The 22,393-nt window shown below is 63.7% G+C and overlaps 1 protein-coding gene across 8 annotated transcripts; it reads right to left on the bottom strand.

Annotated features, from left to right (window-relative positions):
• Positions 1-40: 40 nt before the first annotated feature.
• On the bottom strand, positions 41-21,475 carry ASIC3 (acid sensing ion channel subunit 3). 8 transcript variants are annotated; one of them, XM_053260384.1, is made up of 12 exons: positions 19,096-20,225; positions 14,555-14,908; positions 11,401-11,551; positions 7,669-7,796; positions 7,338-7,488; positions 5,861-5,917; positions 5,537-5,690; positions 5,175-5,266; positions 3,840-3,919; positions 1,947-2,018; positions 1,411-1,463; positions 41-650 (listed from the first exon to the last, which is right to left on the bottom strand). In XM_053260384.1, exons 1-12 carry the CDS (start codon positions 19,672-19,674, stop codon positions 572-574), a joined length of 1,950 nt encoding a protein of 649 aa, XP_053116359.1. In that variant the 5' UTR covers positions 19,675-20,225; the 3' UTR covers positions 41-571. The 8 variants fall into 8 exon arrangements, with proteins under 8 accessions (XP_053116359.1, XP_053116360.1, XP_053116363.1 ...); XM_053260385.1 differs by lacking the exon at positions 1,411-1,463; XM_053260388.1 differs by lacking the exon at positions 14,555-14,908 and having other exon boundaries at positions 19,096-20,212.
• Between the last annotated feature and the right edge of the window lie 918 nt (positions 21,476-22,393).

Genomic DNA, 22,393 nt, shown 5'->3' with positions numbered 1-22,393 from the left:
CCCCCCCCCAGCAGCTAGTGGGAGACACAGAAGCCGGCTATGCCCAGGAAGCTCTTTAATCATACGGGCGGCGGGAGGGGGGCGAAGGGGGCTCCTGGCAGGAACACGGAGGGAGCCAGAGCAGGGTCCTGCGGGGGCCTCGATGGGCAGAGATGCTCCTGGAGAAGAGCCCGCCCTGATGCGGGGGCCACAGAGGAGAGTCTGTCCTGCCGGGGCTCCGCGGAGAGTCTGTGTCCTCCTCCTTCCTGAGTTGGGGGCTGAGAGCCAGTCAGGCAGTAGGGAGGAGCGACCCCCCCCCCAAATAACGGCCACATGCTACAACAAAGCATCCTGCCAGGGCTAACTTTAATGCTGTGCTGCTTGGGGGGGGGGAGCCCCTGTCCTGTCCTTGGGCTGACATGAGGGCACCTCCCTCCCCCCCCCCCGCCGTGTGAGAGGAGCCCTGGATCGAGCCCTTCCGGAGGCACCGGGCCCTGCCTCCCAGATCCCCCCAGCACAGAAGCCTCTCCTTCCAGCCTGGCGAGGCGGTGTGGGGGGCGCCCCCCTCAGCAAGCAAATTCCTCCAAGTTGCCTAGAGTCGCGTGACGAGGTAGCAGGTTCGGGGTGTATCCGACACTCTCCGAGTGACTCCGCAGTGTGTGACAGGCACTCTGGGGGGAGAGAGGGGGGGGAGAGGGCGGGTGAGTGGTGGGGCAGCTGGGGAGGGTTAGGGTTAGGGTTAGGGTGTCCCTCCTCAGCAGGGCCCCGGGCAGGGAGCCCCCGCGTCAGCAATGCTGGGATGGGGGGGGAGGCGAGGGGCCTGAAGGGGCATCGGGGGGGGGCGGCGGGGGCCTTCCCATCCGAGCACCCACTCGGCACCCGCCCTGCTGGCAGCACAGCAGCAGTGGGGCGGGCTGTTGCCTGGCCAAGGAGGAGCCCCCTTCCGAGCCCCTGCGGGGTCTCCCCGGGCGACGGGCTGGGCTCTCCCCTGCATGCCAGACTGCCTGGGTGGGGGTCTCCCCTCGGCTCCTCTGGGTTCTGCCCTCCCCCCGCCTCTTCCCGGCCAGCTGCAGTTCAGCTGCCTGGCCACACCTGACCGCCGGCCCTGCTGCAGGTTGCCTCGCCTGGGAGCAAGAGGGCCCCGGCTTGGCTCCTGCCCCCCCCTCCTCCTCCTCCTGGAGGCCCCTCTTCCCGGCTGCCCCATTCTTCTGAGCTGGGCCCCGCCAGGCTCCTGCAGTCAGTCTCTGCTCAGCCTTGGGAGGAGGGGGGGCCCCGCGTGGCCCTTGCCCCAGCCAGACCCGCCGCCTGCTGCCCAAGCGGGCCCACAAGCCCTGCTGCTGCTGCCGCTGCCCAGCCCAGGCCGAGGGAACCGCTGCTGCTGCTGCCGCCGCCGCCGCCGCCCCAGCCACCTGCCTGCAAGGGAGCCACTACCTGGGTGGGCGGGGCAGGGGCCCGCCTGGGCCACGTGGGAGGTCCGCGTACTCCTGGGTCGGATGAGATGCAGCATGGAGACAGAGAGGGAGGGAAGTGGGGCAGCCGGGGGGAGGGGGAGAAAAGGGGGTGCAGAAATGACAATGAGGCCGAGGCAAGGGGCCCCCCACGGGAGTGCAAGGGAGGCGGCCTCTCACTCTGGCGTGGAGCCCTTGCCCTGGTTCCACAGCCGGGGCCCGCTCTCAAGGAAAGAAGACCATGCCTCTGAGCGCGTGCAGAAGACTTCCCCCAGTCCTCTAGGCTTAGGGGCCTGCAGCAGCAGCTTTGGCCTCCGTTCAGGTTAGCCCCCTGGCACTAGGCCTCCCTGGTCCAGCCGGCCCTCCTCTTTGGGAACGGGGCAAACTCTACCCAGCTACCCCCAGTTACAGCCCAAGGGAGGGGGCTTTCCCGGACCTGCCCACCCCTCCCCTTGCTTGCTCAGAAGGGGGGGAGGTGCTCAGGTGGAGGAGGGAGGGAGGGAGGGAGTCCCACATTACCAGGTTGTCGCTGTTGCTCCTGGCCACCTGCTTCCTGCTCTGGTAGTAACTGAGAAGTTTATCCCGCAGCACCTGCCAGGGAGGGGAGAACAGAGTGGGGGCGTCTGCTGCTGTTAAGCACGAGGCAGTCCTAGCACACGTGCCTCCCGCCCCCACCCACTAGCCAGTTTGCGAAACACGTGTTGCCGACAGAGCTCTGGCTGGCCCACTGCAATGGGTCCTTTCCAGATTGGAGCCCTATCCAAAAAGGGTTGCCATATTCTGGGGTCTCCAAATCTGAGTGCCTAATTTGCATATTATGTAAATTGGCTTGCAAACAGTTTGCATATGTAAATCAGCAGCTGCCCTTTCCAGTTGACTTGTATTTGCTCTGGATATCTACCAACAATAGTTGGGGAAGATATCTTTGCCTCACCATTTTCCTTGACATATTAACAGCAGCAATCCAACAACAACAACAAAACACACAGCTTTTTAATTAAGGCTGCAATTCTGTACACATTTATTTGAGAGAAGATCAATCAATCTGTATTATGGTCATAGACTAGCATGAGAGAAGATCTGATTGAAACCAATGGTGCTTACTTCTAAGTAGGCATGCAAAGAATGTAAAGCCAAGCAAGTCCTGAAACGTTATAATGCACAGCCTGGTAGGCAGGCAGTGATCAAAAGCAAGCTGTCCTCTCAACTGCCTGGAAAAGATCCCCTGCCGATAACAAACAAGGCAACATTCCTCAGGAGGCTGCTGTACTCGTGGAAGTGAAGCCCCTTCCTCTCTTAATCCAAGTCTAGCAGTGGAGCAGAAGAGTGACTGCGCGTTTTGCTCCATAACTCTGCTTCTACAAGGGCTAGAGCTTAGCTGCTGCTGCTGCTTCTTTTTAAAATGAAAGCTGGAATCTGGGAGAATCGGAGTGGGCGAAGCAATCCGGGTGAGATGCTTGAAATCCAGGTGATACCCAGAATTCCGGGGGGGCTGGCAACGCGATAGCCAGACATTCTGTAACACAATGTGGGTACAGGGTCTGGACGTGTTTCTGTGTGTGCAGGACTGTGGCTCATTGCTTTTCAAAGGGGAGCTGGGGACAGGCCTCCTCAAATGCAGGGTACCCACAGGAACCTGCCCTATAGCGAGTCAGCCCCCTGCACGGACTGGCAGTGGCTTCTCCCATGTTTTCAGGCTCCCCGGAGATGCTGCTGCTGCTGCTTCCAGGGACGGGGCCTGGGCCCTGCTGCCCGCAAAGCAGGGCCTCCGCCACTGAGCTGCAGCCCCCTCCCGCAGGGGCATCTCTGGCAGACCCTGCTTAGCCAAGGGGGCCGTTCATGCTGGCTGCCACAAGCCCAGGAGGGGAGCACCAGACAGCGAGTGTGCAGCGGACCGTGCATGCCTTCGACACGAGGTGTGACTCGCTAGGGCATGTGTTGCCGGAGGATGGGACAAGCTGCACGGAGGCCGTCCCGTCCCGGACCGCAGTGCTCCCCCAAGGGCCTGGGTGCTGGCAGGGAGGGAGGGAGGGGGGCTCCTCTCTCATGGAAGGGCAGGGGGGGGGGCAAGTCCGACCTCTGCCAGCCCGGCTCCCCAGCTGCTCTCGAGGGGAAGCAGCAGCCCTGGCTGCCCCCTCCTTGGCCAGGAAAGAGACGGAGGGAGTCCTGTGGCCGGACCGGGACCTCCCCAGGCGCTTCACCACCATCAGCCGGTGGGAGCTGGAGGCAGAGCCCTGTTGTGGTTCTGGTCCTAGCCGGAGGGCCACACCAGCTAGTAGGGCTGAGGCCTCCTGCCCGGCCCCACGGCCTCCTGGAGTGCCACTCCCCTGCCCTGCTCCAGGGAGATTTGAACCCAGGTCTTCCCTCTGAGAGCAGCCCTGACCCCCCCCCCCCGTCCCACCGTCCACTCACCTCGTACAGGTAGTCGAAGATCTCCAGGATGGTGAGCAGGCTGGCCCCGATGAAGAGGCCCATCTGGCCCCCAATGTCCCCTGGAGAGAGGGAGCCCATGCTCAGTGGGGGAGCCGAGAAGAGCACGAGTGCCTGCCCCCCACCCCGCCCTTCGTCCCAGGGGTGCTCCTGAGCCCCTGCGGGTGCTGCCTCCCCTTCGTGGCCCCTCCCCACTCCTGCTCATCGGCCCAGCTTCCCTCCCAGGCCCTCTGTCCGGCTTCTCCATCCGCGCTCCCAGCTGGCCCAGTGCTTGCCCCGGAGGGTCTGGCTGGGGGCCGGTGCGGGAGGAGTTGCCCAGTGCAATGAATCTGAGCCCCGTCTGCGCTTGGGGAGGTGCCTGGATGGTGGGGGTGGGGGCGCTCTGCCCCCTTGGGAAGGGCCCCCCCCTCCCCTCCACCCAGAGCAACGGCTTCTCTCGGTTAAGGAAAACTTCCCCCCTTGTCTGTGAAGTCTGCACAACCGGGGGTTGCTCATGCCCGTCGGGGGGGGGGGGAGCCAGCACAGGCCCTGACCTGGGGAAGCCCCCTCCCCGCGTGCCCCCCCCAGCAATGGCAGGGCCAAGAGCAGGCCTTCTTCAGCAGCGCAGAGGCGAAGTCAACAGGAGCGACGGACTGACGCCCTCAGCGCTGCGCTTCTGCTTGCAAATGCTGCTGGGCCTTGGGCTTGGAAACGGCGCCGGGCTTTTGATTCCAAGGGAGGCGAGAAGACACTCCAGCCGCCCACAGAGCCGCCTCTGGGCTGGGGCCCTGAAAGCACGAGGGGCAAGATCCGGCACGCCTTAGCACTGGCCGGGCCCACGGATTGCAGCCACACCCCAGGCTCTGCCATGGGGCTGGAAGGCGCTGGGCTGGGGCTGGACTGTGCCCCGCAGCTGTGCAGGACCCGGGCATTAGGCTCAGGTCACCCACAAGAGGACTCCCAGGAGCCCTGCCAGGCGAGGAAACTGGCTGGCTGGCTGGCTGGCTGGCTGGCTGCCTGGGAGCCACTTGAGCCGTGCAAGGACAGGCCCCAGACCTCCTCCAGCCCCTCCTGCCTTCCGCGGCCTCAGGCCCCTCGCTGCTTTCCCCTCCGTACTTCATGCACCCAATGAAGCTCCTGCCCCTTTCAGGCCTCATGAGGCCCCAGGTGGATCTTGGGCCACCCTCCGGTCTCCAGGGCGGCAGAGGTCTGGACCTAGGTGGCGGCTTCAAGCCTGGGGGCCGGTTGGCACCGCCAAGCCCGCTGTGCGTCCCCCCCCCAAGGACTCCCTTGCGGGGAGGGGGTGCTGCCTGCTCCTCCCAGCTGCGCCCCACTCACCCAGCAGCCCGGCCACCTCGTAGGCCTTCTTCTGCTCAATGGTCTCGTAGTTCAGCGCTTCAAAGAAGATGTCCAGGACCAGGAGGTTCTCCCTGGGCACAAGGGGGGGAGAACACGCCAGTCCGACAGAGCCAAGCAGGAGAGGGCCAGCGGGCCCTGTGGGAGGGGGCTCACGGGAAGCCCCCCCCCGACGCTCCCAAGGGGGGCATGGAGGGAGGATCACCCCTCTGGGCCCCCCCCCCAGCCTCTGGAAATAGGAGCTCAGCATTGTGGGAGGGGATCCGGCCACGGCTCTCCATGGGGGGCGGTACTGCAGCAGCAGCAGCAGCAGAAGGGGCCAGCCGGTGGGGGGGGGCACTCACGCAATGTATTGCTCGCTGTGGTTGTACTTCTTGGCCAAGTACTTGGCCGAGGCCTTGCTGGGGATCTTGACCACGGAGAGCTCCTTGCCGTAACGCACCGTCTCGCAGGGCGTCTGGCAGGTGCAGAACTCGTTGTCCTTCTCCACCAGGAAGTCTGGGCGAGAGAAGCGGGAGAGGGCCAGGTTGGCTGCCTGCCTGCCTGCCGGGGGTCAGAAGAAGCCCCCTTGCCGCGCCCTGCACCGTCTCTCTCTTCAGCCGGGACACCACGGCGGGGCAAAGAGCCCCCCCGCCCCCCCAGGGGGCAGGCCGGGAGGCCACACTTACCCAGGGCGGGGTCAGCGCAGTCCTTGTACTGCTCCGGGCTGCAGATGTTGGCATTCCCTGGCCGTGAGGAACACACAGGGTCAGGCGGTGGGGAGCCCAAGGGGGGCACGCACCCCAAGGCCGACCCCCCCAGCCCCCAGCGCTGCCCTGCAGGAGCCACCTTCGGGATCAGCACCCAGGCCTTGCAAAGCTCCCCCTGCCTCCGCCCGCCAGACCCACCACCCCGGCGAAGCCTTGCCCATCTCCCCGAAGGCCCCAGATCCTCCAACTGCCACAAGGAGGCTGGCCTGAACCCCCCCCTTTTGTCTCCACTTCCTTCCTCTTTAGAGAGGTTCATACATTAGACGGCTTTTGGGTGGGTGGGGGCATAACTGTGCATGGGGGGGACACTGGACACATCACGGGTAGGGCCCTGGTTTGTGGGAATAACTACATGGATCTATCTGAGACCTTTGTCCACATGTACAATGCCATGTTTCCAGAGTCTCGTCTCAGATTGTAAACTCCGCGGGGCAGGGGCCTCTCCTCTCACCCGCTGTAAGCTGTTCTGCAAGCTTTATTTGGGAGGAGGCCGCCTGCTCCTGGCACATGGAGGGACCTGGCACTGGGGACAGGCTCCTCCTTGCCCCATGAGCCTCAAAGGGGAGCAGGCCATCACGGGAAGAGGGGTGTGGAGGCAGGGCGGGCCCCAAGGCGAGGGGGGTTCCTGCAGCTCTGTTCTTTCTCCTCTCTCACAATACAACAACTGGAATGCCAGGAAGGAGAGAAGAGCTGGTCTTGTGGTAGCAAGCATGACTTGTCCCCATAGCTAAGCAGGGTCCACCCTGGTTGCATATGAAAGGGAGACTAGAAGTGTGAGCACTGGAAGAGATTCCCCTTAGGGGGATGAAGCCGCTCTGGGAAGAGCAGAAGGTTGCAAGTTCCCTCCCTGGCTCCATCTCCAAGATAGGGCTGAGAGAGACTCCTGCCTGCAACCTTGGAGAAGTCGCTGCCACTCTGTGAAGACAATCCTGAGCTAGAAGGACCAAGGGTCTGACTCAGTCTATGGCAGGTTCCTATGTTCCTATGTTGCAGGAAAGGCAAGACCCACAGGGCCTGATTGATCCATGGACTGCTCTGCCAGGGGATGTGGTGATGGCCACCAGCTTGGGAGGCTTTAGGAAGGGCTTAGACCAATTCATGGAGGGCAGGTCTCTCCTTGATGGCTGTGGGCCACCTCCAGACTCAGAGGCAGGATGCCCATGAATACCAGTTGCAGGGGAGCCTGACCTCCCCTCTTGCCGGTGGGCTGCTTCCCAGAGGGGCTTCCTTGGGCCTGGTCCAGCAGGGCTGCTCTGCTCTGCTCTGCTCTGCCCCCTCCGGCTGCAGCTCCTGTTACCGTCAAGAGGGGGCGCCACAGGGGCCTCTGGTGGCAAAGGCAAGCCATGGCAGAAGGAAGCCCCCCCCCCGCCCCTCCCGCTCCCCGGCTGTGCCTGACCTGGCATGTGCACCATGCGGCAGTTGCAGTTCTCCGCCAGGTAGCGCGTCTCGCAGTCGATGCGGCAGGCGGCCATGCTGTAGTTGGTGAAGAAGGCAGACTCAATGCGACCAGACCGGCAGTCGCCCCACGGCGGGGGGAGGTAGAGGAGCTGCGGCGGCAAAGCGGGGGAGTCAGAGGTCAGCCTCCGCCCACCCCAGGGAGCCAGGCAGCCCCCCTCCCCAGCCCTCCTCTCGGCCCCCCAAGGCAGTGCTGAGCTGGCCCCTGGGGTGTTGGGATTCCAAGGCGTGGGGGGCAGCATTGCCACTGCAGAGGAGAGGGGCTCTGGTACCCGCTGCTGCTGGCAGGAGACGAAGGTCTGGAAGCCGGGGGCCACGCCGAAGCCCAGCTGGTCAATGGAGGGGGGCTCGTCCTGGCTGTGGATCTGCACCTTCACACCCGCTTCATAGGAGGTCTCGTCTGCAATGCACAAGGACTCCCGTGAGGGCTTTTGGCCCCTGGCCCCGGGCATCCTGCTGCTCGCCCTGCCTGGGGCTGGGCCCAGGGGGTGGGCGCCCACAAGCCCCACCCTTCTGCCCACCACAGCTCTGCATGTGCCATGCCAGTGAGAGAGAGAGAGAGAGAGAGAAGCTTCTTCCTCACTGGGAGGCAACACAGCCCTCCATCTTAGTTGGAGAATGTCTTCCACTCCACCCTGGGCGCTCTGGAGTGAGGACAATCCTTGCTTTTTGCCACTGAAGGCAGAGGGCCATCACGCTCTAGTCTTCACTCCCATGTAGCCTGTTTTCCACCATTCTGTGTGTGTGCGTGTGTGTGTGCGCACACGTGTCTCTCCCATCAAATTCACAATGCCTGGACCAACATGAACCAAATCGGGTAGAGTTGTAGGGACACCTCAGCAGCGTAGCTTGTGATGAGGACATCCACCCCAATTCAAAATGGCAGACGCATGAATGTTTGAGGCACAAGGGCACTGACTTGAGGACTGTCTAACCAATTTGGACCAAATTAGTGACAGTTGTAGTGAATGACACACAGGGGCACCTCAATGGCATAGTTTGTGATGTTGTAATCCACCCCAATTCAAGATGGCGGACACATACACTTTTGAGGTGCAAATGGGCTAACTTGTGATTTGAACCAAATTGAGTACAGTTGTAGAGACGTCAAAGGCAAGTAGGCAGATTAGTCCTTACTAGAACTTGTGATGATAGGGGACCAGCTCAAACCAGAAGTGCCTTTAGACGGGTAACAGGGGTCTGCACGAACCAGTTCAAGGTGATGAGTGGAGGCCAGTCAATCTTGGAGCCAGGCAGGCAGGCTGCTGGGGAGCACCGGTGGCCTCCAAAGAGCGGCGCTATGGCTGCTGCCAGACTGGGAAGGCTCTTCAGAAGCCCCTGCTGCTCACTGGGCCAAGAGGCACCTTTTTAAAGTGGTGATGCTCTTTATTGAGCAGGGGGAGAGTAACTGGCCCCCCCTCTCCACCCCCAGCACAGGACCTCCAGTGACTGTTGCTGGCGTCTCTCTTATATTTCCTTTTAGATCGTGAGCCCTCTGGGGACAGGGAGCCATCGTATGTATGTACGTATGTATGTATGTATGTATGTATGTCTCTCTCTCTCTCTCTCTGTAAACAGCTTTGGAAACTTTTGTTGAAAAGCAGTATATATAAATATTTGCTCTTGTTGTTTCCCCACTGGATTCCTCTTTGCAAGCATAGCCATAACTGAGTCGAACTGGTTTGAATTGAACCAAACTGCAATAAATGGTTCTGTGCACACCCCTGACACAGAAGTCCAGACCCATGAAGGAGGAGGAACCTCCAGTGTGGAGGGGAAACCTCAACCCTGCCTTAGCCTAAGACCAACATGGCGTCAGATCTGCACTGGCTCTTTCCACCGGATACCAGCGCTGGAAGCATGAGGAGCCTCCACCCTCTTTAATCACTATAAAATAGGGGCCCAGTGTCCCCCCCCCATTTTGTCATAAGTTGCCAGCATCCAGGCACCACGGCACCAGTTGCTACTAGTGCCCAGCAAGCAAGATGCTAGAGAGATTGTGACTCTCTCATCCATAATCTTGAGGGGTTACTGCTTGGGCACCTGGTGGACAGCCCACTGAAAGTGTCAGCAGTGAGCAGCAGCTGTGAAAAACTCTGTGCTGGGGATCATTAGGAAGGGAACTGAAAATATAACTGCTCATATTATAATGCCCTTATCCAAATCTATGGTGTGGCCACATCTGGAGCACTGTGTACAGTTCTGGTCAATGTATCTAAAGGACATTGTAGAACTGGAGAAGGTGCAGAAGAGGGCAACCAGAATGATCAGGGGCCTGGAGCACCTTCCTTATGAGGCAAGGCTACACCACCTGGGGCTATTTAGTTTAGGAAAAAGCCGACTGCAGGGAGACATGATAGAGGTCTGTAAAATCATGCATGGTGTGGAGAAAGTGGAGAGAAATTCTTTTCCCTCCCACACAACACTAGAACCAGGGGTCATCCCATGAAACTGACGGCCAGGAAAATTAGGAAGTGCTTAATTACAGTGCGTAATTAATCTATGGAATATTTTTTTAAATTCCTTTGTGCCTCTCTTTACTCCGTTTTCCCCAATTCCTTATTCTGTGTGCAACTCTTGCCTACTTAATACATTCCGTATCCTGAGGCTTCAGTCTGGTTTAAAAGGTCCTGGAGGGTTCCGTGCAAAACTAGGATTTCTGTGTTAATATGCTTGCAAATCCCTATGCATGGAAAAACTGGCAGGGTCAAAGGTTCCTTTTTTAAAAAAAGTTTCACATTGAGAAAGAACTCTAATTTTGGAGGGAAGCGAAACTTTGAAAAATGGAGGCAACTTTGTGTTGTACTGATTGGATTGTTTAAAAAGAACTCTTGGGACATTCTGTGTGTGTGTGTGTGTGTGTGTGTGTGTGTGTGTGTGTGTGTGTGTGTGTGTGTGTGTGTGTAGAGAGAGAGGGGTGGGTGGGAGGAGGCTGGGGAAAATCAGGCACAGAGTCCTGGAGAGACAGAGTCTGGGTGGGCTCCGGCTGCACAGTGCCTGCAAGCCCCCAGCCACACAGTTCTTGGACATTGAAGCCAGGCCAGTGGCTAGAGATCAGTCTTCAACTTGTGGCAGCCTACCTCGAAGGAGTGGTGTGCTCCTAGATTGGGATCAGAGCAATCTCTCTACTGAGGGTAAAAGGTAAAGTCTGCTGTCGAGTCGGTGTCGATGCCTGTGGCTGTCTTTGGTAAAATACAGGAGGGGTTGACCATGGCCATCTCCCGCTCAGTGTGAGATGATGCCTTTCAGCATCTTCCTCTATCGCTGCTGCCCACTATAGGGGTTTCCCACAGTCCGGGAAACACACCAGTGGGGATTTGAACCAGCAACCTCTGGCTGGCTAGTCAAGTCATTTCCCCGCTGGTAGATCCCAGCATAGAGTAACCTGCAGTCCATCCCACTCACCCAGGCTTGTAAAATTTGTTTTTGTATGTCACCGTCGTTTTTGCTGGCTTTAATGTGTTTTGACCTGTATGTTTCCTCCCATGGCTTATTTTGCAAGCCATCCAGAACAACGTTCTGGAGCAGCCATACAAGTGAAGTTCTGATCGAGCAATCACAGGGGGCAGGGCCAGTCCTTCTTCTGATGGCTCCCCTGCCTACCTGCAGGGATGCCAGGCAAGGCGGCAGAGAGAAGCCGCAGCCAACGCTGGGGTGCAGGCTGCCCCACAGCAAGGGCAGGCTGCACAGACCCACCCCCCACCCCCTTGATTTCCCGCTGTCTGACTCCCCCTTTGGTGCCGCATGCAGGCGGGGGGGGAGCAGCAGCAGCAGCAGAGAAGTCCCAGGCCCTGCTCCACCCCCCCCACCCCCCACTTCTCCATCCACAGCAGGGCAGGCACGGGAACTGGTGTCATCGACAGCAACAGGGGGCCAGGCAGAAGAAAGAGCAGCCCCGCTCCACCCTGGGGGATCTGAGGGCGGGTTGCGGAGGGTGCTGGCCAGGCCTCACCAGAGGTCCCTGCAGCAGCCCCGGCCCCAGGGGTGCCCAGCTGGCTCCTCACCTGTGTCTCCCCAAACAGGCAGGTACTCATCCTGCTGGATGTTCAGCATCAGCTCCAGCCCGTTGCCGGTGCCGCCCTTGACCGTCGTGAGCAGTTCGTAGCCGGGGGCGCCCGAGTTGAAGGTGTAGCACTTGCCCAAGCGGGTGAAGGTCTGCGAGGGGGGAGGGCAGAGAAGGGCGCCACTCAGGCTGTCCTCAGGGCTTCCGGGCCCACCCCTGCCATCTCAGCTGGCCCCACAACAGCCCTGTCAGGCAGGCCCAGGGTTGCCAGCTCCCCAGGCCAGACGGAGCGGGCAGAGAGGCAGGTGGGGAGCTCCGCCAGGGCCAGCCCCGCCTGACGACCTCCCCCCCCACATGCCACTGGGGACTTGCTCCTCGGCCTCTCTCAGCTCCTGGGCTCCTTCCCAGGAACATTCAAAAAGGAGGGGGTTGGGGGGGAGCAGCAGCTTTTAAGGGCAGCCGGGCGTCCCGTCCTGGAGCGGTGGGGGGGGGGGACGGGACGGCTGCTGCTGCAAACCTTCTCAGAAACCCAGCGGATCATCTCGGCCGAATCACCTCTTTCAAGTTATCTGCTTTGCACCTATCCGGCACAGTCAAACCGTCTGCACAACCTTTCCACCCCAAGTCATTTCTGCCCCATTGGCAGCAGGCAAGCCTGACGCAACCACGGGGCAGAGGCCAGCTGAGGAAGCAGAGCCCGGAGGATTGGGACCGAGTGGGGCCTTTTTCACAGCAGCCGCAGGGCCCAATCCAAGGCCGATGGGAGAGGTGCAGAGAGGCGCACCCGCTTCAGCCACAAGCACCACCTGCTGCGAACAGAGAAGGGGGCATCAAGACTGCCCCCACCTCCCTGCTGCTCCGGGGGGGGGCTTCCAGGCCCCGGAGGCCTCCAGTCCTCGCTGACCTGCCTGGCGCTGGGTGTGGATCTCCTCTGCATCCCGCTTTGCCTGCCTGAGCCAACCTGCTGCTTCCAGCGGCAAGAGGGGCACGTGGGGGGGGGGGGAGAGATTCCAGGGATGGTGCCCCTCGTTGCTTTCCTGACCGGAGCCTGCAGAGGGGAAAACAGCTGGGGGCTGCCGAGGAGGCCGGCTCCAGGCTGGGCCCTTCCCCGAGCAGAACCGGCCCGCCGGACAGCAGCTCCGAGGCGCCAGCGCCTGCAGGGACCTTCTCTTGGCCGTTGTTCCAAGGAGCCCGGCAGGCCAGCCAGATCCACCCGCCTGGGGAAGGGGGGCAGTGCTTGCCCTCTTGGCCTGGAGGAGGCGCAGGGCAGAGCTCTTCCAAATCAGGCCACCACACCAGTTTCCAGGATGCAGGCTGGCTGGCTGGCCGGCCAGCCTCTCCCCGGCCCTGGCTCTGGGATGGCAGCTCGGAGAGAAGACCAAGAGCCCCCCCCCCCCCGTGAGCCTGTGGCGGGGGGGGGGAGAGCCAGGCCAGGGCCCGCCAGCTCCGCTGCCTAGCCACTTGGCCGGCATGCCCAGCATTATGGGCTCATTGCTTCCCAAGTACAGGAACAGAGCTTCAGCACTGGAAAGGGGTGGTGGTGGCGGGGGTGATGCGGGGGCTCAGTCCTGCCTCATGCATAGCTCAGCAGGCTGGTCGGCTGCCTGCCCCTCCTCTCCCTGATGCAGCCAACTGGCCGGCTGGCTTGTGGGAGGCCCCTGAAGCCATCTGACTTGCAGGTGTCCTCCCCCTGCTGAGGACCAGCTCTCGGTTGGCCCTGCAGGGAACTGGATCGCTCAGGAGAAGGGCAGGGTTGGGGGGGGAGAGAGAAAGGAAATGGGCATTTCCTTCAGGGCTGGACTAGATGGCCTCAGGGTGGCCAATTCTGTGTCTGGAAACTGGGCCTCCCCTCACACCTCTGCCAGATTCTGAGGGGGGGGTCCTCCCTCAATACTCCCTGGTGGCAGCTTTTATTATGCCACCAGCTCAACACACCTCAGCCCCCCCCCCCGCCATTAGTGGCAGGGTCAGATTACGCCGACTTGGCATCGGCTCCCGCTGGACATGCTGGCCCAGCTGCAGGGCAGGCAGCCGAGAGCTCTGCGAGGTGAAACCAGAGCAGCCTTGGGGGGACGGGGACGAGTGGGAGGGACACTCCGCGAGGGGGGGAGGGGGCTGGGAGGGGGAAGGGCAGCAGCACCCTGGCACCTTCTAAGGGGCCGCCTCCCCTGTGCCCCCCACCCCCGCTCAAGAGAGGCATCATCATCCAGGAGAGGTGGGGGGGGAGGAGGAATCCCATCCTCGCTCCCCTCCGCTCAGACCTCACGGCCCCAACTCCAGGCGAAGCAGAAACACCACTAGGGTCTGATTCCGTCCTCGGCCACCAGTGGGCGCACTAGAACCGCAACGCTCCCGGCTTTGCTCTCCTTTTCTTAAGAAGTTAATGTGGAAAATTAAGGGGGGAGAAATGCGGGAGGAGGGGGCCTTCTTTCCTAACTGCCCGGCCCCCTCCCCAGGCCCTGTGAGCAAGCAGGAGACAAAAGAGAAGAGGACAGCTAGCTGGCCTTGTGGTCACAAGCAGGAATTGTCCCCTTTGCTAAACAAGGTCTGCCCTGGTTTGTATTTGGATGGGAGACTCCAAGTGTGAGCACTGCAAGAGATTCCTCTTCGGCAAAGGGGCCACTCTGGGAAGAAGCTCACCTGCCGGCTTGCATGCAGAAGGTTCCAAGTTCCCTCCTTGGCATCTGCAGAGAGGGCTGAGGGAGACTCCTGCCTGCAGCCGCTGCCAGCCTGTGTAAACAATACTGAGCGAGGTGGACTAGTGGTCTGACTCAGTATAAGGCAGCTTCCTCTGTCCCTAAGACTGAGTCTGAATGGTGCCTGAGGCCGCTTAGAATGGAGCGCAGCCAGCTCAACAGGCCCCAGCCCTTTCTAAGCAGCACCCCCAGCTCTGAAGAGTGTCCAGGCAGGGGCAGCCGAGGGGCCTTTCCTAGGAGCAGGCGTGGCCCTGGCTGTGCTGCTGGGGGAGAGCAGAGGTGCGGCAGTAGCCCTGGGCTCCTGGCCCAGGCCGGAGGGCGCAGAAGCCCCAAGCGCATGCTCTGAGAGCTGCAGGCAGGAGGACTGAAGGGGGGGGGGCGCCGAGGCAGCTGCCCGCCTGGGTGCTCGGCAGGGCTGGGCTGGGCAGCAGCGGCCAGGCCTGTCTGGGGAGGACTCACGGTGGTGAAGTTCCGGGGGCCGCACTCCCGGGCCCGGAAGCGGCAGTCCAGGAGCATCTCCTCCAGGCGGTGCCCCGTCCGCTCCACAAAGTCCCCCATGTCAAAGCTGGTGCCGGGGAGGAAGCCGGGGGCCTCGGGCTGGCCCAGGGCCCGCCAGTACCGGGGGTGGTCGGGCAGCTCCACCCCCAGCAGCTCCCGCCCGAGCCAGTGGAGGTCGTTGCGGGTCAGCTGGGACTGGCGGATGCGGTTGAAGTTGCAGAGGGTGACGGCCGGGAAGACGAGCAGGGCGCCCTCCTCCTCGTCCAGCATGGTGACATGGTGATACTCCCTGTAGTACTGGACCCGCTCCGCCACCTGGTACAGGAAGATCCCCAGGGCCGTCAGGACGGCCCCCGCCCAGGTCACGCGGCGCGGCGTGAGCGGCCCGGGCAGGAAGACGTGGCTGAGGCCGTGGAGGGTGCAGCTGCCGGCAAAGGCCACCAGGTCAGTGGCCTTGGGAGCCGCTGCCGCCGCCTCCTCCTCCCCGGGCTCCTTCATGGCCTCTCCCTGCTTTGCGGGACCCAGAAGAAGGCAGAGCAGCTCTCTGCTGTGCCACCAGCCGCCGGGCGGATTGTGTTGCAGGAGCCTGCAGGAGCCGGAGGCAGAGGGACGGCTGTCCAGGGCAGCTGATCCCGGGGGGGGGGAGGAGGAGGAGGGAGAGGCCAGGCAGGTGACCGAGGGAGGCGGAGAAGCAGGGGAGGGGCCTCCTACGAGCATCCTGTCCTGGCGGTGGCAGCGGCGGTGGCAGAGGGACTCTGGGCCCAGGGGCAAGCAGCAGGCAAAGGGAGCAGCCGGCATGGGCTGCGTGGGCACTCCCAGAGGTATGCCAGGAGGGCAGGAGGGGCGGTTTCGGTTTCTGGCCCAAGCAGCAGACCTGTTTGCCCCATGGGCCAAGCAGCCAACATTAAGCCAGCCTGCAGCCTGATGTGCCAGCGGGGACTCCCATTCACCCCGCCCCCCCCCATGCCAGGTTCATCACCGAAGCCGTCCTGCCCCTTCCTGCCCCCTGCACTTCAGTCCCAGCCTTCCCCCAGGAGCTCGGGTGGGGGGCATGCCTGCTGCTCCTCACTGCCAGCCCGCAAGATGGTGCCTGGCAAAGGCACCCAGACTGGCACCCGGAGGGTGGGCCTCTGGGCCTCACACACTCCAGCCGGCTCAGGTCTCGACAGGACCGCCTCCTCCGCTGATGAACCACACGCATGCGCGCGCCCGCAGAGGCCTCCCACGCCCACCTCCCGGACCGAGCCTTTCCGCTCCAGAAGGGGTGGGCTGTGCCGGGCATTCAGGCAGCTCAAGCCCCAGGAGGGCCAGCCGGCGGGGCCAGGCAGTGTGGCAGGAAGGGCTCCCTTGTGCGGGAGGAGACCCGTTTACCGCCGCCTCCAGGCGACCCAGGGCCAGTGTGCCGGCACCGACGCCCCGCTCAGAGCCCCGGGGAGGGCCCTGCCTTGCTGAGAGCAAGTGGGATCCCGGCAGCCCCCCAGCCCAGCGCCTGCCATCGGGAAGGGAAGGCCGGAGGCCGCCCAGAGAAAGCTTCTGGGGGCAGGAGAGCTGAGTTGGGGGGGGTGTGTGCTTCGCTTCTTCCTCCGCTCAGGAGGGCGTCTGGGCCCCAGCCCCACAGAGGGCTCCTGGAACGTTTGGGGAGCTGCCAGGGGGAGCAAGGGGGCCCCGTGCCTGGGGTGCTCTTCCGCCCCCCTCCCCACAGAGAAGACCCTCCCTCCGCAGTGACTCTGGCCAAAGGCAGGGAGCAGATGCTGCCATGGCAACCAGCGCAGCTGCCTCCAGACTGGGAAGAATCGCTATGGCAACAGAAGGAAGGAGTGGATGCTGTCAAGGCAACGGGTGCCAAGGAGACAGGCGGCCAAATGACATCCCGGGATGCAGCAGCAGCAGCAGCAGCTGAAGGGGGAGAGAGGCCACTGATCAAGGGTGGGGTGCTGGGCGGGCCGTGGGGCAGGATGCGGGCAGGAGGCCTGAATGCAGGCACAGGGCCCACAAAGCTCCAGGCGGCCGATAGTCAGGTGGATGACCGAGGAGGTCTGAACGCTCTCCTAAGCTCCAGGCAGCTTGCAGAGAGCTGTGCAGGGCCTGCTCCGCTTGGTACACAGGAAGCGGCCACATACGGAGTCAGACCCTTGGCTTATCTAGCTCGGTGTTGTCTACACAGACTGGCAGCGGCTTCTCCCAGGTTGCAGGCAGGAGTCTCTCTCTCAGCCCTCCTTTGGAGGTGCTGCCGCCAGGGAGGGGACTGGGAACCTAGAGGCTCTTCCCAGAGCGCTGGCTCCATCCCCTGAGGGGAATCTCTAGGGTTCCTTTCATATGCAACCAGGGCAGACCCTGCTTAGACAAGGAGACACAAGTCACAAAAGCAGCTCCCTTCACCCAGACGGCAGAAGGTCTTTCAGGTTGGACCAAAGGGCTCTGCTTACTTTGATGCCTCCAGAAGTTCACGAGCAGCCCATGATGGCAATTCCCAGCGCCTGCTGCTTGCCCCCCAGCTAATCTTCTAATCAGAGGTAGACTGGTGCTGAACAGGGAGGATCCATCCATAAATCAAGGAACTGTCAGGACTGGGAGCGACTGGGCCCACCCCACAGAGACTCTCTGCTGGCAGCCCAGAAGTCATGATCTGAAAGGCAGGACTGAAGGGGGCCCCATCGACCGCCCCCCCCCGCTGCTGCTGCTGCCTAGACTGGGTGACGGAGTCCCTGTGGGGCTTGCCAGGCAGGTGGGCTGGGGCGGCTGGGGTGGAGTCTGGCCAGGCACTTTCCAGGCAGCATCAGGCACAAGGGAAGGAGGGGGCAGCAGCGGCAAGGCCAGCTCTGGGCTTGAAAGCAGAGCTTTGCAGGGGACTCACGGCCTCTCTCCTTTGCATGCCTCTTGGGCTCTGGGCCACACCCAGCCCTTCAAAGAAAGGGAGTTTAGTGCCATTTTCAGCACATCAGATCCGATACCAGAGGAACCCTCGGGAGCAGGGCAGAGGGTGCCATCGCTGACCCAGGGAGGCCTCTCCGGCTCCCAGGTGTGCACGGGCACACTGCTTGCTCCCCCTCCCAGACACACCTCTGGGGCTCTCCCCCAGCCCTGCCTGCTTCCTCTGCACCTCCTCGGACCCAGCTGCAGGATGCCCCCCAGCTGCCACTGTGGACGGGCAGAAGGAAAGCCAGCCAGCTCCATTCCCCTTGGAGATCCCACAGTCCCCACAAACTGACCCCAAAGCAGGAGCGGCTGGCCAGCAAGGAGGCCCGGCTGCCTCGGCTTCCTGGCAGCCCCAAGGGGGCTCCCCTCTCTCCCGGGCTTCCTGCAGGCTGGCCATTCTAAAGGCGCCCAAGACTGCTGCTGCTGACAGACCTTTGGCCCGCACTGCAGGGTCGTCCCGCTCCCTTGTCCGCCGGGCAGCAAACGGGACCAACTCCAGCAGGGACAAGGTGAGGAGCTGCTGCCCGTCTCCTGCCACTGCCTGCCAACTCTGGGCCCACCTCTGCATTGCGAGGGGAGCAGGCAGCTGCCAAGGGTGGGTAGGAGCTGGGGCGCAGCAGACGCGGGAGCCAGAGGGCGGAAACCTCTCTCCCTAGGGGGCAGCATGGCTGGGAGGGGGGGGGAAGCGTTTATCCATTCCCCAGGATTTTGTGGCAGGAGTGGGAGGAGAAGTTCTCCCCCGCACCCACAAGGGAAGGAGCAGGGAGCCAGCTAGCAGCTCAGGGAAGCAATGGCAGTCCCAGGAGAAAGCGCCCAAGAGCTTCTGTGGTTCTGCCTCAGGGACGGCCCGTTCCAAAGAGGAGGGGGCCACGCAGGTTGCCACACGAAGCTGACCAGTGATTCGGGCTGCTGGGAGCAGGGGGGCGGGGAGGGGGGCCCCGCTTCCAAGAAGGCTCTCCTTGCTGGCCTCACATGTGTCCTGCTGCTTCCAGAGCACCACAGAAGCACCAGCCCCCCTGAAGTGGCCACAACTGGCCCACGAGCGGCCAGCGCAAGGCACAGGCCTGGGGAACTAGCAAGGGGTGTGTGTGTGTGGAGGCTCAGTAGTCAAGCAGGCTGCCGTGGCACCTCTTGGTCTGCTCTCCACCCACACGTACACACCCACTACCTGCTCGAGCCCCCCCAAGCCACACACCTTAGTCAGCAAAGGAGTTCTACTGCTGCTGCCCATGAGTTCCACCGGCTCATCCCAGCTGGTGAGGAAGAAGCCCTCCTTCACTCGGGGCTTTGCACTCTCCGCCTCTGCTCTCAGTCCAGACCAGGGGTGGGAGTCCTGCCAGGCCCTCTTTCTCTCCCCTTGCCCAAGTCAGGGCTGGGCCGCAGGGCTCCCTTCCCGGCTCCGTCCTCCCAGGACAGCCTCCTGCTGCCTGCAAGGGAAGGGGGGCCAGAACTCCATGCCCCTGCCCCCTGGACCCACCTGGCGGGCAGGTGGTGCCCTCTGCTGCCTGCCTGCCTGCGCTGGGGTGGGGTGGGGTGGGGAAGCATGGGAGCCCCCCCCCGCCCCCGCGCGCGCCACTGGCACTCACCATGCTGAAGTTGCGGGCGCTGCAGTTGGCCCCCCGGAAGCTGCACTGCAGGAGCATCTCGGCCAGGTCGTGGCCGGTGCGGTTGTAGAACTCGGCCATGTCGAAGGGCCGGGCCTTGAAGCCGCGGAAGTTGGCCTTCTCCCGCAGGGCTGCCAGCGTCTCGGGGTCGGCCAGGTGGGCGTTGCTGACCTCGTAGCGGGAGTCCAGCAGGGCCAGCAGGTCGCCCACGTGGTAGAGGTCGTTGCGGGTGATCTTGGAGAAGCGGAACTCGTTCAGGTTGCAGATGGTGACCGCCGGGAAGGTGAGGTTGGGGGCGGCCACCTCGTCCAGCTTGGTGACGTGCGGGTAGGTGAAGAAGTAGGCCAGGCGCTCGACGCACACCAGCGCCAGCAGCGCCAGCGAGCCCAGGAAGAAGAGGGCCCAGAGCAGGCGCCGCAAGGACAGCGCCCCGTAGGCGAAGACGTGCCTCAGGCCGTGCAGGGAGGAGGCGCTGGCGAACACCTGCAGGCTGGACAGCCGCCCCTCCGCCCCGCTGCTGCTGCTGCTGCCGCCGCCGGCGCCCTCGGACATCGCCTTCATGGCTGGCTGGGGGTCTCAGCCCACGCAGCAGCAGCAGCAGCAGCGCGAGCCCCGGGCCTGGCTCTGCCTGGGGGAGCTCTGCTGCCGGCAGCCCCCCATGCCTCGGCGGCCGGGCCCCTCGCCGGCGCCCGCCGTGGTCCCTTCACTGGCGGCGGACGTTGGCCACGGCTGCCCCCCAGCTCACCAGGCGGCGGGTGGGAGGCGGCCCTGGCAGAGGCGCCCCAGCGGCTAACGCTGCAGACAAGCGGCCCGGCTCCCCGCTCCCTGGAAGGAGCCCGGCGAGGCGCCAGGAGACCGAGGAGGAGCGTGGCGGCGGCGGCGGCGGCGGCGCAGGGGGCCGTCAGTGCTGCTGCTACTACTGCTGCCGCCGCCGCGGCGGTCTCTGCTGCCTGGCTCCGGCTCCGGCCCCGGCTCGGCTCGCTCCTCCGGCTGCCTGCTTAGCAGTCTGCTGCTCTCCCGACTCGGAACATGCTCAGGGGAGGTTCTCGCGCGCGCTCCCCCGCCCACATCCACGGCCGCCTGCTCCTTCGCTGCTGCCGCCGCCGCCGCTGCCGCCGCCGCCTCCTCTCAGCACCCCAGCGGCGGCTGCGCTGGCGGGGAAGAGCCGAGCAGCACCCGGGCCCGTCGGGGGTCTGTCTCCTCCGGCTCAGAAGAGCCTCCGCAAAGCGGGAGGAGAGAGAGAACAAGGGAGCCGGGCGAGGCAGCTGCGGAGGACCGCCCCCCCCGCCTCCCGCCGGGCCAGCCAAGGCTGGGAGCAATGGGTGGCTGCCCCCCGAGCCAGACTGGGGCTCTGGCCTACTGGCCACCCCGGGGCACCAGCCCCCGACCTGTCTCAGGAGTCGCTGCTGGGCCAGACCCAGGGCAGCGGTGACCCCTGGCTGCAGCCATGCCCAGCCTGTCCCAAAGACACCTGGCGGGGGGGCGGGGGCGGGCAGGGCAGCAGCAGGCGCCCGGGGGAGCAGGGAGGTGCCAGCTCGGCTTCTGCAGGCCGCAAGGACCCCGGGCAGCAGCCGTGGGCAAGGCAGGGAGACGGCCGCCCCTTCCCCGCACGTGGGCAAGCCGACTGTCCACGCAGGGTGGTGTCGTCGGGGCAGGGGGCAGCCTAGCCAGCCCCGAGCAGCTCTTGCTCAGCCCCCGCCCCGCGGCAGAGCCTGACCTCGGCTGGCCAGCCGGGGTGCCCTCCTGACGGAGGGGTCGGTCGTCAGAGCGGCGGCGGCGGCGGCGGCGGCGGCGACTGCTGCCTCCGTCCCGTCTCCAGCGGGAGCCCCCTTGGGGCGGGGAGCAGGGACCGGCCTCCAGCGGCTGGAGCCCTGCACGTGCTTCTGTTTAGACCGCCGCCCTGCGCGACCAGGAGGAGCCGCCGTCTCCCCGAGCGGACGGAGGAGGCCGCTTTCCCCGCACACCACCTGCGGGGCTCTTTAGTGGGAAGGCGGGATATACCTTCCCCGGGCCCTCCGCGGGACGCGCTCGCTCGGCAGCTGGACCTTTGCGCCTCTCTTCCCCGGCACTCGCCGATGCAGCCAACCAGCGGCCCGACTTCTTCGCCGGGAAGCGCCCCCGCCGCCCGTCTCTCCCGACGGGTCGTGCTGCTGCTGCTGCTGCTCTCCCCCCCGCGAGGGCGCCGGACGGCCCAGCACCATTCTGCCCGCTGGGCCTGCCTCGGCCAGGCACGCCCCGCTCCCCGGGGTCACCTCCTGCTACATAGAAAGTAGGCTCCTCCAACGCCTTCCTTCCGCGGGGGGCGGGCCGGGCACCGGTCTCAGGGCCGCCTCCTCGCCTCCATGCCGCAGTCTCCTGTGCCCCCAGCCCCGAACCGCTGGCCCAGCGGCTCTCTGTGCGCCTTCTGGGCTCGGAGCGCCACAGGCAGGCGGCCACTTTGCAGAGCAAGGACGCTGCTCACCTGGCCTCGGCAACCTCAGCTCGAGCTCCGTGCTGTTCAGCCTGAGGCCCAAGAGGACTACAGCTGGCAGGAGCGGGGGGGGGGGGGTGCCCGGGGGGGGGCTGCTGCTGCTGCCTCTACTTCCCAGCAGCAGCTGGGGTGGCTCTTCTGCTGGGCTGCCTGCAGGCTGCCATTCGTCAGGTAGAGCTGCACAGCTCCACCTGACGAACCAGCCAGCAGAGAGAGGAGCAACTTGAGCTGCTGCTGGGAAGCAGGGGCAGCTGTGCCTCGGCTCCTTGGTCCACCAGGAGTTGGTCCACCGACTCCTGCAGAGCTGGCCGTTGCAATATTCCTCCCCGCCACCCCTGGTGGCGGCGCTAAAGAGCAGCTCCCTCCGTGCAGGTGCTCAGCTCCTGCTGTGAGGCACCAGCCCTTCTCGCGTGCATTCTCCTGTTCTCCTTCCCTCTGCACTTCATTCCTGCTAGCAGGGACCCTTCTTTGACTGCCTATGGGGCCTCCAAAGGGCCTGCCAGAGATGCAGGGGAGAGCTGCTGGTCCTCCTCCCTGGGCCAAGAACCCAGCCTGATGCTGCAGAAGTGGGAAGGGAAGGGATGCTGCTTGGAGGCTTCCAAGGCCTCAGGTAATGCTGGGCCATTTCTGACCCCCTGCTGCAGTGCTCGCCTTAGTACGTTCACTCCTGTCTTGGCAAAAGGTTGTGTCAATTTCTGGCGCTCACAGAGCCTGGTGGTGGTCTTTGGTGGAATACAGGACAGGTTGACCATGGCCTCCTCCTGCACAGTATGGGATGATGCCTTGCAGCATCTCCCTGTATCACTCCTG

The sequence above is a fragment of the Hemicordylus capensis genome, chromosome 6 (genome assembly GCF_027244095.1).
Source record: "Hemicordylus capensis ecotype Gifberg chromosome 6, rHemCap1.1.pri, whole genome shotgun sequence".
Lineage (NCBI taxonomy): Eukaryota > Metazoa > Chordata > Lepidosauria > Squamata > Cordylidae > Hemicordylus > Hemicordylus capensis.
This window is presented reverse-complemented; position numbering and strand designations above follow the sequence as displayed.

Coding starts and splice junctions, on each gene's coding strand:
- ASIC3 (XM_053260383.1), bottom strand. CDS start 19,674: ATGAAGGCGATGTCCGAGGGCGCCGGCGGCGGCAGCAGCAGCAGCAGC. Junction 5,918..7,337: donor CCGCATGGTGCACATGCCAG/GTCAGGCACAGC, acceptor CCTCACGGCCAG/GGAATGCCAACATCTGCAGC. Junction 3,920..5,174: donor CGAGGTGGCCGGGCTGCTGG/GTGAGTGGGGCG, acceptor CCCTCTCTCCAG/GGGACATTGGGGGCCAGATG.